General features: G+C 50.6%; 1 protein-coding gene across 1 annotated transcript in view; it reads left to right on the top strand.

Annotated features, from left to right (window-relative positions):
- The first annotated feature begins 1,549 nt into the window (after positions 1–1,549).
- PRR12 (proline rich 12) overlaps positions 1,550–15,726 on the top strand; it is a 46,771-nt gene continuing 32,594 nt past the window's right edge. Inside the window, exons 1-3 of the mRNA XM_081883746.1 lie at positions 1,550–1,854; positions 12,290–12,402; positions 14,732–14,893. Of these exons, the coding sequence (XP_081739872.1) occupies positions 1,769–1,854; positions 12,290–12,402; positions 14,732–14,893 (361 nt within the window). The 5' untranslated portion in view covers positions 1,550–1,768. The remainder of the gene's footprint in view (positions 1,855–12,289; positions 12,403–14,731; positions 14,894–15,726) is intronic.

Below are 15,726 nucleotides of genomic sequence, written 5' to 3'. Positions count from 1 at the left end.
ACGTTAATATGAGTGATAATCGGGAGTGCATCAGGAAGCCACTAATTTTCACACGTCATTGGTATACCGCAGAGGGGGCTATTACTGAACTACAACTCCCATCAGCCCCAGCCAGCATGGCCAACAGTTAGGGATGATGGAAGCTGTAGTCCAATAACATAAAATAAAATCTGGAGTGTCACAGGTGAGCCACCTTGGCATACACTGTCATTTATGAAAATTGTGTGAGTGTCTATTTCGATCTGTGTTTGTGGACAGAGCACAGAGGGGAGTTTAGCATTTTAGTTTGGCACATAGTTTAGCTTCACTGTGTCCTTGCAGTGTACTCCTTGTTTTCATAGTGTGTACACAGGACATGAGATTGAAGCCACTTACTGGGCGCGAGAAAGTAGTGTCTCTGAAGTCATATACACACCTGTGCACAGGGCTAGGATCAAACATCCGGCACGAACCATTGCTGTACCTTTCCCTACACCTTTGTGTGAAGCAACCCTGAGTGCCCTTGCACAGATCCGCACAGATCTCCTACTTCCCCACAAGCCAAGGCTTGACTCTCGTCTCCGCCGTAACGTTTTGAAGGGCATCCCCACGTGTCGGAAAACACACGCCCGGTGGGGTGGGGGGGGGAGGAAGAGAGAAGCCTTAGCCAATCAGTGCTGCGAAGGCCGAGTTCACCGCGTCTTTTTAAGATATGCGAATGCCCTTCAAACATTACCGGGGGTGGGGAGTTAAAAACAAAACAAAACACAAAGCCGCGAGAGGAAACGGCGTGGAGAGCTACCCCGCGCGCTCCACCAACTCCCAGCAAAAAGCGGTCCAACTTCCTGGCCCACCTTGTCGGCATTTTAAGTTCACACGTGGAAAGTAAAGCGGGGAAGACCTCGGCACAAAAAAGGGGGAGAAAAAGTTCCCAGCTTTTGCTGCCCTTTCTGCCCCCCCCCCCACCCCGCCAGCCCTACTTGACCTGTCCCCCTCTCCATCATTTCCCGCTTGTTCTGGCTCCTTCCCCCCCCCACACCGCGACCCGCCTCAGCTCCCCCCACATCTCCCCTCCGCCCGTCCACCTCCCCTCCCCTCACCCCGGCCGGCTCCGGCCATTGCCCGCTCCGGCCGCCGCCGCCGTTGCCTTTGTCCTTCGGCCCCTGCGGGCGCCCTCTCCGTCCAGCCTTGCGCCCCCCTCCCCGCTTCTTCTTCTTCTTCTCCTCCTTCCTGCTCCATTTCCTGCGTGCAGACTCTCCCTCCCTCCATCTCCGGCGCCCCTGCCCCTTCCTCCCCGCCTGCCCACCATCCCCTCACAGCCGCCCGCCCGCCTCCTCCTCCTCCTCCTCCTCAGCACGGGATTGTGGGAGGAAGCGGAGCGGAGCGCAGACAGACGCCCAGCGAACATGGCTGCACCATGAGCCGCCTCCCAGAGGCTCGCCGCCGCCGCCACCACCGCCGCCGCCTCCTCCCGCCGCCGCCGCCGCCTCAGCGCTAGCGCCAGCCCGAGGCTTGAGCCCAGGCCGAGCGGCGGGGCGGGGCGGCGGGGAGCGCCGCGGCCGAGGGGGGGAGGCGGAGGCAGAGGCGGAGGAGGGACCCCCCCTCTCTCTCCTTGCCTCCCTCCCTCCCTCCACGGTCTCCTCCCCGATTGCCCCCCTTCCTCCCCCCGTCGACCGACGCCGCCGCCGCCGCCGCACGGGGAGGCGCTGTGGGGACCCAGACTGAGCGCGGAGACGGGCCGACGGACCGAGGCCGGCCCCAGGCGCCCGCTCCCCGGCGCCCGCTCCCCATGGATAGGAACTACCCCAGCGCCGGCTTCGGGGATCCGCTGGGCGCCGGCCCGGGATGGAGCTACGAGCGCTCGGCCAAGGCCAGGTCAGGCCGACGGACGGGGAAGGATGGGGAGGCGGGAGGGGGGAAAGGGAGAAACAACCCCCCCTCGCAGTCCCGGGCAAGCGCTGGGTGGGGGGGGTCAAAGAGGGAACCCCCCCCCTCAGCCAGCCCCTCCTCGCCTGCTGCTTCTGCTTCGCGGGCCTCCACTTCTGGGCCTGGGAAAGCGGGGTGGTGGATGGGTGGGGGGAAGCGGGGTGCAGAGTGCGGGGTGGGGGCCCGAGGGAAGGCCAGGAATAACCGGAGGGTGTGCGCTTTTTGCCCCCTCCCCCGAAGGCATTTGGGGGGACCTTCCTCGCGTCGGGAGGGTTGCCTTGTGCAAAGTGGGGGGAGGGAGAGAAGAGGCCTCTAGGCCATGCAGAGGAATGGGGGAGCCACTGAGGCGCACGGCTCCCCGCGGCGGCGGTTGGAAGTGGGGGGGGGGATGTTTTACACGCGCACGGGTGTGCAAAGGGTAAGGGGGGTGCAAGGGAAGGTGAGGATCCTCGGGCTTCCCCCATCTCCCCCCCCGTGCAAGGCAACCCGGCAACCTCTGCAGGGAGAAACTGTGCTCGGTTCCATGCAGGTGAGAGAGGAGCAGGGAGAGAGAAAAGGCGCTGTGTGGTGGGGCTTTTTTGGGGGGGGGGCGTCCTCTGCTTCCTTGCCCCTAGGGATACACACGCTGAGAGGTGTCCGGTGGGGGACACTCCTTATCCCCTTCCGTGATGCTGGCGTTGCATCCCCTGGATTTTCTTCATGCGATGCAAGAAGCTTTTGCAACTCCCACCTACATCCGTGTTTTGGGGGGGGGGCAGGGAACGTGGCCCTGGGAAAATCAGCCCTCCTTGGAGAATCTTCCTCCTTTGCTAGGGCTGTGCAGAACTGATCTCCCTCCTGCCTTTCAGAAGGCTTTGCATTTGGGGACCAGGGCCTCTCGCAAAGTGGGAGAAACTCCCCTTCTTTTATTCACATGGTGACATGTATGTACCCCCTTGTGCAGTGTTGAGGGTGGTTCAGAGTGAGGTACCTTTGAATTTGTGTGTGGATATCTGGTGTTGGAAGTTGTGGAATATAGGCTAAGCCCTTTGGTTGGGGGATGGAGACGAAGATATAGAGGTGTTTGTAAAAGGCTTGGGGAGGTATGCTCTAAATGAAGGAAGGAAGCACAGGACATTGGGAAGCCCCTATGTTTCCAGGGACTTCCCTGTGAAATAAGGCTCTGATGGGGGGGCAAAGATCCTGTGACCCTCTTTATGCTGTGCTTCTTAACTGGGACACATATCCTCTATGTGGTTTATGCCTGTGGTGGCATCATTCAGCCGTAGAAGAGAGACACAAAAGGGGGGAGTTGGCCACCTGAATCTCTGAGACCTAGTGGAGGAGGGAGGAGGCCTTTGAATCTTCAAACTTTAGATCTCTGGCGATTTGTTCCTGGGAATGCTTCTTAGGAATGAAAATAACTTGTGGGGGAGTTCCACCAAGTACAGATCTGACCTACACCATTTACTAAGAAAAGTGGGAGAAGATTGGCTACACAAATCCTCATCCCCATTGATACAAGACACATCCCACTTGCTCTCTCAGAGAGAAATACAATAGCCCTGCCCCCTCCCTTTTGAAGAACCCAGTTATTTGGATGCTTATACCCTTTCATACCTCTGCTCTTGACAAATTAGGGCAGGCTCCCTCCAGATGTTTTGGACAATACAACTCGGACTGCCTGGGGCTGATGGGAGTTGTAGTCCAAAACACCTGGAGGGCACCAGGTTGATGAAGACTGTATTAGGCCTTGCTGCCTGCTAGGAGAACCCAAGAATGCTGATTCCAATAATTCCTGCTCTCTTTCTGTAAAGAGTCCTGTATCCCTAATCCCGCCTCTCCACTAAAGAACCTAGCAAGAGTGGAATGGTCTTTCCTCCCTTCCAGTAAGCGGGAAGGGTCATAGCTCACCTGCTTTGCATGTGGATGGTCCCAGATTCAATCCCCAGCATCTCCAGGTAGGACTTTCTGGGAGAGACCCAATGTCTGAAAGGCCAGAGAGCCACCGCTGGTCCATGTACACAACACTGAGATGGGTGGACCTAACAGGCTGTCTTGGAATAAGGCAGCTTTCTATGTCCCAATTTTCTTTTTCATTTCCCACAACATTCTGGAGTTCCATCTCTCTCTTTTTTGCACCAGAGGCCAGTTTGCTGCTTCTTCATCCCCTTTCCCAGTAGTGCTTTTACAGGTAAGGAGTGCAGAAGGATGGCGTGTTGTGCCGTGTTACTTCCACACATCTTGTGCAAACTGTTTGAGGCAGCCCTCGTGCTTGTTAGCCTTTGATAAGAAAGTGGCAACCTGAGATTTCATTTAAATGTGACACTGGCCACAAGAAGTGCTTAACCCATATAAACATTCCCTGAGGCCGCCATCCATCTGTATAAATGCACTTACTGCGTGTGCTGCCACACATGGGCAGAGCGCTAGTGTAGCAGTGGTCCACGCAGGTGCGTTGCTGGAATGCTTGTGCTGCTGGAACTTGTGTGTGCCAGCACATGCACACTTAAATGTGCATACTTTTGTCCAGTGTGCATTATGGATTTCCCTTGCAGCAAGTGAAGGACCATGGGAGAGGCAAGATGGTGGGGCCCAGAATCCCTGGCTTCCCTTGAAGTATATGGTCCAGTGCTTTAAGAATAGGGGATTTTCAGAGGCAGCGCTCTAGAGTTTTCTGGGAAGGGGAACTGGGGTCAAGTGAAGGTGGGGAAATGAGGTATCAGATTCTAGACAAGCCACCTCAAAGATTCTTAGTGGGGCACTGCTCCAGTGTTTATTTGCAGGGGTCATGGCTTTAGACATGTACGTATGTATATATACATTAATCTCAAATGGGCCAAGGAGCAGAGTGAGACCACCTGGGCACAGATTGTCTCCAATGTGCATGCAGACATACAGGAAGCAAATCAGGAGGCTACATTTATTACCTCTCACATTTATTGTTGCATTATCTACCCCAAAGGAGCCATCCTCCGGTGCGTACAAGCTTTTGGCTTCTCAGCTTGCCTCCCTGAAGAACCCTCTTCCTCCTTTTTTCTCCTCCTGCCCCTGGGACGAGGGCTGCTGAGGGATGAACTATATTTATTGTGCAGTTCAGTTACATTTGTGGAACATTGGAACAGTTGTGTTTGTGGCTTAAGGTGGGGGGGCTCATCATCAGTATGTCAAAACATGGAGAATTCTTGGCCTTTCTTACTTACTGCTGTCTTGGTGGGGGTGACCTTTTAGAAGCTGATTGGGATCACCTTCATCTCCTTTTGAAAGCACAGGTATGTATTTGGTACTGGGCACCGGGGACGCAGGTGGCGCTGTGGGTTAAAGCCTCAGCGCCTAGGACTTGCCGATCGAAAGGTCGGCGGTTCGAATCCCTGCGGCGGGGTGCGCTCCCGCTGCTCGGTCCCAGCGCCTGCCAACCTAGCAGTTCGAAAGCACCTCTGGGTGCAAGTAGATAAATAGGGACCGCTTACCAGCGGGAAGGTAAACGGCGTTTCCGTGTGCGGCTCTGGCTCGCCAGAGCAGCGATGTCACGCTGGCCACGTGACCCGGAAGTGTCTCCGGACAGCGCTGGCCCCTGGCCTCTTGAGTGAGATGGGCGCACAACCCCAGAGTCTGTCAAGACTGGCCCGTACGGGCAGGGGTACCTTTACCTTTACCTTTATAGGACAGCAACTTCTGCCCCTGCTGCAAGGTGCATCTGTGTGTACACAGAATACATTTCAGTCAAGTCTCTGTTCCCTTTGCTCCCAGTGCAGTAGGACTTTACCTGTCTGAGGCTGGCAATCAGAGTTTCCAGGTTGGAGGGCATGTTTTCTAGGTAGTCTTGAGGCCCGGGAATTCTCTCTTTGCCTTTGGGCCTGAGGTGAGTTGGTTCTGTGGCTGTGTCTGCGAATGACTTTGAGGCAGTCTTGAAAATAAATCTGTAAAAGTTGCTCGCCCAGTAAGTTTGTATTATCTGCCAGCCTGCATGCACAATCTTTGATGTCAGGCTCAACAGTAGTCTTAAGTGGAAAGTGCTCTTTTTCCAGTTGACAGAGGCTTTCTGGCCTTCCTTAGGAATTACAAGCAACCTAGACCAGTGGCTGTTTAGCGGCCTGTTTGGAGGCAGCAAGAGGCTGAGTTGGTGTGGTGGGCAAACTTTTTTGCCGAGGAATCAAGCCTATAACATCCATTGCTTTGTTTCCTAGTGGAGCTTTGTGCTTTGGTCTGTTGAGTCCCCCTCATTCGTAACTTAAGTTTTTGACGTGTTTCTCTTAGACTTAATTTCCACCTCACACCCAAACCTGCCTCTGGAACTCTGCATCTGACCTTAAAAAGCTCACACTCTCCTTTACAGGTTTGTGATGCTCTTATGTCACAAGGCAGTGATACTGAGTGTGTAGGCTTTGGCTTTGGGGTGTGTTTCCTGTAGATGTTTCAGCCTGCAGGGTGAGTGCTCCTTCTCTCGTAAATTACGCTTTGACTACCGTGCGTGCACTTGAGTGTTATATATTCTGTCTTCATAGCGTGGTGATTCTGTCACCACCACACAAACCCGCAACAGATAAAGTTAGTGTGCTTTCTAACACAGTTGTGTGTGGCGTTCATCTAGAGAGTACCCCACTGCTGGGACTTGTGTGCCATACGTTTATTTTTAAAACGTTCTCCGAGGCAATTCAGATTTTCTGTCAAGAAAAGCGGAGTTTGAAAACTTGCATAAATGATGCAGATTTGCATGTGTTTTGCTTATTTTGCCTAATTTGTGCAGCTTCAGATAAGGAGAAAGGCGAAGGAGCTACTAGGCAGGCGGCCCAAGCGCAGAGATCCAACTCTACCAGCTTTGGAGACTTCGCTAGGTGCTGAAACCCATCTTTGCATCATCATTACGGGACAGATGTTTCTCAGGAGACTGTGCCCAGCACGCAATATTAAATACTGTGTTTGCACAGTAGTGCATACTGTTCACAGCTCTTGTCCGCTGCCAGCTTGTATTCCTGCACTTGGGAATACTAGAAAGCTGTGTGGTGTGTTTATATCAGGGGTCAGCAAGCTTTCTCAGCCGGGGGCCAGTCCACTGTCCCTTAGACCTTGTGGGGGGCTGGACTATATTTTGGAAAAAAATAATAATGAATGAATTCCTATGCCCCACAAATAACCCAGAGATGCATTTTAAATAAAAACGCACATTCTGCTCATGTGAAAACACCAGGCAGGCCCCACAAATAACCCAGAGATGCATTTTAAATAAAAAGACATATTCTACTCATGTAAAAACATGCTGATTCCCAGACCGTCAGCAGGCCGGATTTAGAAGGCGATTGGGCCAGATCCGGCCCCCGGGCCTTAGTTTTCCTACCCATGGTTTATATCCTGCCACATATGGATTGTTGGACTGGCAATCTCTTGATGTTACCCTTGAACTTGCAGCACTACATGCACATTTGTGTTTGCCCTCCCTGAGATGCATCCTACCATAACTTAATTCCGCTCCCCACCGTCTCCGCTTCCTGTGTCCATGGCTTGCTTATTCCTGTGCATCATTTTGCATGGATCACACACCTTGTTCTGCAGGCATTTGAACACAATTAACCAATAGCTGTTGGATTTGTGGCTGCACCTGCAAGACCTGCATTTAGGGAGTCCACTTGCAGGCTGCACTCATGGACTGTAATACAAAAGTTCTGCAAGTAGAACATTGGGCCAGTTGTCCTTTCAGTTATGTTGTGGGTGCTTTTTGTGCAATGCATTTTCACTTGCAATAATTGTATTTGCGTATCATGTAGCTTCTGTGGAGGAACTAAGTGGTTGGGACAACGATGCACATGTTTCTGTACAGTTGCATCTACAAAACCTTATGGCTATCATTGGGCTCCAGAGCTCTTAAGTGCACATTCCATTAGCTTACATGGAATCCTGCATGTATGTGTGTTTCTCAAAAACTGCAAGTTTCTAGTTCTCATGGGGCTAGGGATTATTTGAACAAAGCTCAAGTTGATTCCTTTCCTTGGGGGGGGGGGGGAAATCCTGCAATCTTTCTTTGCCAGCCACCTTCCTCTGTTCCTGTTTCCTTCCACCTTATTTGTTGTTTCTCCACACACACGCATACCATATTAAGAAAGACAGGGTGGCAAAGCATGCTCATTTGTAACCTTTTATTTGCTGTTAAAATTTTCAGGTGCACACTTCTGCAGGTGCCTGGCTGCATCCTGGTGGGGAATACCCCACCTTTGCCGTTCCTCCTTTCCCCACTACAGACAGCTGGACATGCATCTTAGGCTCCAATCACATGTCGTGTATTCTCAAATAATTCCTTACAAACCCTCAATAACCACAACTCCCACCTGTATGATGCTGGAAGCAATCTATGTAGAAAGGTTGCCCCGCAAGAGAGGAAGAAATCTTGGTAGTATTCTAGGTTGTGGTTTCCTGGAAAGCGGGGTGGTGGGGGTGGTGGTGTCCAACTCTGATAGGTGGTGGTGTGTTTTTTTAAGTAAACAATCCAGGAGTAGGGATATCTATTTCACTTTAAACTATAGTCTATATTATTCTCCTTCCTAACTTCAGCTTCTCTGTATTAGAAGTGATGAGAACGGTATTTAACAGTTTCAACTGGTGGTGTTTGTGTGAACATGGTGCTTGCATTTAATGCTAATGATATTTTACTGCTGTTCTGCATTTCTTGCAATAAAACAGGGGCTACATTTGAAGCAATATCATTCCAGTTTATTAACAGATCTTGCTTCCCCCAAAAGAATCCTAGGAACTGTAGCCTGTTACAAACTCTGAGAGCTTTTAGGGGACTCTTATTCTCTTCACAGAGCTGCGGTTTTTAGTGTGATTTAACAGTAAGCCTCCCAATGTAAGGCAGGCATAGGCAAACTCCTGCCCTCCAGTTGTTTTGAGACTAAATTCCCATCATCGCTGACCACTGGTCCTGTTAGGCAGGGATGATGGGAATTGTAATTCCAAAACATCTGGAGGGCCGGAGTTTGTCTCTGCCTGCTGTAGGGGAAATAAGAGTCTCCTAACAACTCTCAGAGCCCTTAACAAACTACAGTTCCCAGGATTCTTTGGGGCAAGCCTTGGCAATTTTAAGTGGTATGATACTGTTTTGAATGTATAGTGCAAGTGGGTCCAGGGTTAGGTTTGTAGCCCTCTGCCACAAAGGATTTGTCCGTAACGTTATTCATCATCCTCAAGCTACTCTGGGAAACGGGTCACTCGTCTTCCTCGGTTATAGGTGAGGGAAACTGTTGCTCAATAAACAAGACCCACTGACTTGCTCAGCATCCTCTCATAGCTCCCAGAGGTCCAGTGGTTTATCAGCTGTTGCTTATGTCATCTGGGTTTTTTGGAAGGGTGCGACCTCTTTCCTTCTGCCAGGAGCTGTGTAGCTTATTAGTGGCAGGCCTTGTAGGCAAGATCCAGTGTCCTGAGCAGGAAGAGGGCTAGGATAGGTGGTGTTTGGGCCTGGGCGGGGGCCTGAACTCAAGTGTTGACCCATGTTTTGTGTTTATTGTGTGGCCTCGGAAAAGTCACACACTCTCAGACTCAATCCCCGGGCTCTGTGCAGTGGGAACATCAGTGGCCTGCCTAACTGGATTGTTGTGAGAGTGAATTTAACAGAGGTCGTAAAGCACTCCTGCAAATTAAAAGTGTTGCTATACCGCAACTGAAAATGGTATAGAGCAAAATTACCTCCTTCTGCAGACACCCGAACGGAGCATGTCTCGCATGTGTGGATCCAATCATCTGAATCTTTCTGCCTAGTTACTAGAGTTCACTGGTATGATATGCATTTGCTTTGCCATCTCTGCCGAAAGGGCTTTCCCCATCAGCTACTGTCTGCTTAAGTGAGGAATCGGCGTTTAGTGCAGAATTGGGAGAGTTCTCTGTTCTGTGCTAACCGTCACCGAGGGAGGCTTGATTTCTATTCGCCATGACGGCTGTGCTCTTACCTCCACAGTTGGAGGCAGCAGTGTCTCTGAACACCAGTTGCTGGAAATCACAAGAGGGTAGAGTGCTCTTGTGCCCAAACCTTCCTTGCTGCTTCTCTCCAGGCAACTATTCGGCCCCTGTAGGAACAGGACGATGGACTAGACGGGCCACTGGCCTGATCTGGCAAGCTTTGTTTACGCTTGTGTGCGTCTATCTCTTTCTCTGCCTCGGGATGGTTTTCCATTCAGCTGTTGACACAGTGCTCTGTAGCAAGCGAGACAGTGAGGAGGGTGAATGAAAGACTCTCTTATTTCCTGTTTCCTGTAACCCTTTGCAGAATGGCCCTCTCGTGGTTGCTACAGTGCAGTCCATCCCTCGGCTGCAGGCAGGCATGCTGTGTGCAAAGGGGGGTTTGCCTGCTTTCATGGCCAGCCGCCTCCTTCCTTGCCCTCCCTGCCTCGCTTTCGCATTGCAACCTCTGTAGCTCCCTGCCAGTCTCCCCGCCCGCTAGCAGGTAGCTGCATTCCTGAGACAGGCGCGCTTGCTGCTGCTACCAAGATCACTCGTACCACCTGGATTCCTCCCTGCAAAGAGGGGTGCACACCCCACGTGGCTTCTCCTGTCCCAAAGCTGTGCTTGCGTTTCCTGCACGGCACGTGCATAATAATTGTGCGTGTGTGTCGAGGCATGTGCCACATTTCAGAAAATAAGTAACAGTGGCAGGTTGGTTTGGCGCTGGGAGGAGGGGAGTGGCAGTGTTGTACATAATTAGGCACATGAAGTGTTTCCCAAAGGGAGTGCAGAAAGAGAGAGCATGGCCTGGGTGTTGTGTACAGAAAGCTGGGAGAGTGGCGGGTGTTTCTGTGAAGGAATATCTCTCTCACCCCCCAGTAAATCTTGGCAAACCTGTGTGGCGTACCAGGCCCTTCTGGCACATTATTTACTGCCCCAAGTGAATAGCTGTCTGCGGTTTAGGGTGCGGTGCTGTACCCTCTTAACCCCATTCACTTCAGTGGGACTTACTTTGGAGTAGCCTGTACACTGGTACCTCGGGTTAAGAACTTAATTCGTTCCAGAGGTCTGTTCTTAACCTGAAACTGTTATTAACCTGAGACACCACTTTAGCTAATGGGGCCTCCCATGCTGACGCCGCACGATTTCTGTTCTCATCCTGAAGCAAAGTTCTTAACCCAAGGTACTATTTCTGGGTTAGCAGAGTCTATAACCTGAAGCATCTGTAACCAGAGGTACCACTTTATAGGATTAAATTATAAGTGTGTTAAATCCAAGTGGCTGGGAGCTCTAGCACCTGTGATTTCCGATAAGAGCAACCAAACTGTCAACTGGGCACATATATTTGGGGTAAGGGCAATGGGAGAGTATTGACTTTTTCTTTTTTTTTTCTTTTAAAGGGGTGGTAAATTCCAGTGGTCTAGAGCAGGTGCTTAAGAGGCAGGGCCTGGGAAAGGGGATTTTTGCGACTTAGAGCAGGGAGCTGGAAGCAAGGCCTTTTGAGCTCTCAGTTTTCTTGACCTGGTCATTTTTTTTTAAGAGTACATGTGTGAGAGAATATTTCTACAAATCATCCAAGGCAGAAATGTGTGTATGTGTGTGAAGAGAAGAAGAATTTCAGGTAAAGGACAAGAGTCAGCAGCATCAGGAGCAGGGCTGAGCTGGCTGGGTTGCAGATAAGGAAAGAGAGAGAGAGATATATCTCAGCAGCACCTACAGCTGAGGAAGGAGGTCAGGAATGAGGGGCGTTCTTCTGTGAGCTGTGTTTGCTGCGTTTTGGCCGCTGGGCTAGACAGCTGCGTCTTCCTGTGCAAGGCAGGGGAGAGGAAGGGATTCGGGTCACATGCAGAGGCTGTGGGAAACCAGGAGGTGGGGACTACATTTCCCATCATGCATCACTAGTTACACATTCCAGTCTTTTTTCCTGCCTATGTGAGTTGCTAATGAAAGAGGATGGAGTGTGGGGAGGGGGGTGTATGCTTGGGGTGGTGGGAGGAGGTGCCTTGATTTTTCCCCCAAGCATCTAAACAAGGCAAGGCGAAACCTTCTCCTGGTGCCTGTGGTGTTTCAGTATCAACTGTGTGGCACTTTTGAACGTGCAGCGTGTTTTGGCTTAATATAATTATTTTGTTCCTCTCGAATGAGGGCACTGGTGTGCCCATTTTATGGATGAGGAGCTCACGCCCATGGCTGCGCAATGTCACCTAGAAAGTTAATAGCCGAGAAGGGTTCTGAACTCTAGAGCGCATGTGCTAGACCCCACAATTCTGTGCACTCGAAATTAAAGAATCCAGTATAATTGGGTTCCTTGACCTCAGCCACTACCAGACTTTCCGCTGATAAGCTTTGCATGAAACCTTTTGTGCATATAATCAGGATGTCCAAACTGTGTGAAGTGCGTCAAATAATCTCAACCACATTGCCAGAGAAGTTGCCAAGTCTGACCAAGTCTTTTCTATGTGTCTTTGTCCTTCAGCCTGGTGTATGGTGGATCCCGGAGCTCACACCCAGACACGGATATCTTACACCGCCAAGCGTACGCCACCCCCCATCCTCTGCAGGGCTACGCCACAAACCACCACCCGGCAGGTACTGTGGTTCTGTTTCTCTCTCTCTATTGGTGTTTCTCTTTATGTGTTTTAAAACACATGTGTTTTAACCAAGCCTCCCCTTCCTTCCTCCTCTCCCCTCTAGCTGTGCGCTTGTCCTTCTCATGCAAGTGTGAATGGCTGTCATGCCTACGTTCTCTTCCCCTGGTTCACCTTGACTGCACTCCTTTTGCCCTACGCTTTCAGGGTGATACTACAGGTTACAGTGATGCAGCCAGTGGTACTTCTGAAATGCAGTTGCTGTGAACAACAAGAGAGTAGGGTGCTCCTGAACTCAAGTCCTGTTTGCGGGCTTCCCATAGGCATCTGTTTGGCTGCTCTGGAGAGCAGGGTGCTGAATTAGATGAGTCAGATCCAGAAGGGCTCTTCCTCTTACAGCGTTTTTTTAAATGTGCTTAGCGCGCAGGACGTTCTCTTTTAACCCAAAGCAGAGGATGGGAATCCAGATCAGAACTGTGGCCTGGGAGAAAGGGGATCTAATCTTTTTCTCCATGCCCTTTCCCTGCCTCTCCACCCAAAGCTATTAATTTTCTAGAACAAATAAACCACACTTCTCTTTCCCAGTCCCCACTGCTGTTGACTAAGAAGTACCGTATTTTTCCGTGTATAACACCTCCCCATTTATAAGACGACTCCTATTTTTGGGGACCACAGCAAAAATGGGGGGGAGATTGCCCAGAGTTGTTGAGGTTTTTTTGTTTTTTGGGGGGGGGGCGAGATTGCCACGGCCACCAATCATCAGCACACTAACCGCCGAAAGCCCACCTGCCCACTTGACGCAACCACAGCCGATTGCACGCACGACTCGCCGCTGTCGTAAATAGACCGCCCAGTTGCCAAAGCCAATCATCAGCAGGCCTTGCCGCAGCAACCAATCACACGCCCAATTGCTGCTGCCAATCTCCTACTGGCTGCTGCTACCTATTGCCCGTCCCCCCTGTCCATGTATAAGATGACCCACAATTTTTGCCTATTATTTCTAAGGAAAAAATATCGTCTTGTACACGGAAAAATACAGTAACATGCCTGTGCTCAGCACGCAAAAAGAAACAGTCTGGCCAATGCAAATTATAATTTGGCCCTCAGCTTATGGGTTTCCAACAGAGCCAGTTTTCTGACCTTCCAGCCCGTCAGTTTTGTCTCAGTTCCTCATTTGTCCTTCATTTCCTGCTTTTTCTGACTTCTCCCCTCTCCCTTAGCAGCCACCTGTCTAGCTGTCTATAACTTCTCATTTCTCCCCGTTCTGTCTGTGCATGCCTTGCTCTTGGCTGAGTCTCCCCTTCACCACCAAAACAAACAAACTAAAAAAAAACACCCCCAACCCTCTGTGGTTGGTGTGTCTTCTAATGGTACCAATGTTTCTTCATCCTTTTGCTGTTCTGTACCACTGTGTGTCTCAAGGCTCTCCTGTCTGTTCAAAGTGGTGCTCCTCTTCCTGCCTTCTGTATCAGGCAATTCGGCACTTCAGGCCCAGAGACCAACTGCGGTCCTCAAAACTCTCTTCAGACCACACCCCTGTCCCCTGACCCACACTCTTCACTGGCTTGCCTTCATACGCAGAAAGGTTTTGCCCTGCTGGAAAATGTCATTGAACTTTGATAATGTCTTGTGTTTCCTGGATGGAAGACAGAGAGGGGCGTGGATAGAAACTAGCCTACAGTACAAAGATAAAATCCACATTTTATTTACAAGGATTTAATTTACCAAGATAAAATTTACATGGACTGAAAATTAAAGAGGATGGGACAGGAAAAATCTTGGACAAAGTGGGCTGTGCAGTTAAGAAGTAAAAGGGAAAACATCTAAAGAAAGCGAACTATTAGGTTTTCATACACTCAGAAAGAAGGAAAGGAAATTTATTTTAGAAATAATTATTGATCTTTTGTGGATTGACAATCTGATGAGCAAACTCACTTCTAGGTATCTGAAGTGTTACAATATTGTACGTGCAGGAATTGGCAAATGGATAGCTGATGGCTAAAGAAAAGAAGTTTAAAATGACCAAAAAAATTGTAATATAAGGTTAATTTTGGAAAATTGAATTTATTTTAATTTGTGGTTGATTTGTTGAAATTTGGAAAATTAATGAAAATGTTTTGGCTTTTTTTTTTTACATTTGTTGCTCTGCCCAGATTTGCCTCTGGCCAGACCTACCACTATCATGTGGCCCTTGGATTGTTGCCTCGAATGGAATGCGGCCCTTGGGTAGAAAAAGCCTCTCCACCTCGGATCTATCTTTTCTTTCTCACTGTATTTCGGCACCTGACCTCCTTTATCTGTCTCCTTGATTTCCCCCCCCCCTCCCCCAGGTCTCTCTGGCCTGTTCGAGACAGGGCTCCATCATGCCAGCAGTGCCACCCCGGACGCCTCTGTCATGAATCTCATCTCAGCGCTGGAGTCTCGGGCACCTCAGCCGGGCCCTTCTGCCTCTTCCCTGCTCTCCCAGTTCCGCACCCCATCCTGGCAAACAGGTAACTACTGTAGCACACCTTCCAGTGGCACAGAAAGGACAGGGGCCTTTTGCTGGCCGTGGGCTGGGCTGAGCTTTCACGAAAGGGCTTTTGTTGATTGCACTGATGTACAAAACACATGGTGGCTTTGTTTTACCTCCACTATCGGAGCACTATGCCTCTGAACACCAGTTACTGGGAATCACCGGTGGGCAGAATGCTCTTGTGCCCATGTCCTCCTTGCAGGCTTCCTACAGGCATCTGGTTGGCCACTGTGAGAACAGGATGCTGGACTAGGTGGGCCATTGGCCTGGTCCAGCAGGACTCTTCTATCCTTATGTTCACATAAAGGTAAAGGTAAAGGGACCCCTGACCATTAGGTCCAGTTGTGGCTGACTCTGGGGTTGGGGCGCTCATCTCACTTTATTGGCCGAGGGAGCCAGCGTACATGTGACCGGGTCATGTGGCCAGCATGACTAAGCCACTTCTGGCCAACTAAAGCAGTGCACGGAAATGCCATTTACCTTCCCGTCGGACCGGTACCTATTTATCTACTTGCACTTTGACGTGCTTTCAAACTGCTAGGTTGGCAGGAGCAAGGACCGAGCAATGGGAGCTCACCCCGTTGCGGGGATTCGAACCGCCGACCTTCTGATTGGCAAGTCCTAGGCTCTGTGGTTTAACCCACAATGCCACCCATGTCCCTTATATGTTCATATAACACCAGTCTTAAAGGATCTGCATTGGCTCCCAGTATGTTTCCGAGCACAATTCAAAGTGTTGGTGTTGACCTTTAAAGCCCTAAACGGCTTTGGCTCTGCATACCTGAAGGGGCGACTCCACCCCCATTGTTC

This window comes from Podarcis melisellensis (assembly GCF_964234715.1).
Source record: "Podarcis melisellensis genome assembly, chromosome: 13".
Classification (NCBI taxonomy): Eukaryota; Metazoa; Chordata; class Lepidosauria; order Squamata; family Lacertidae; genus Podarcis; species Podarcis melisellensis.
Note: the sequence above shows the minus strand (reverse complement) of the source record. Positions and strands in the feature narration are given on the sequence as shown.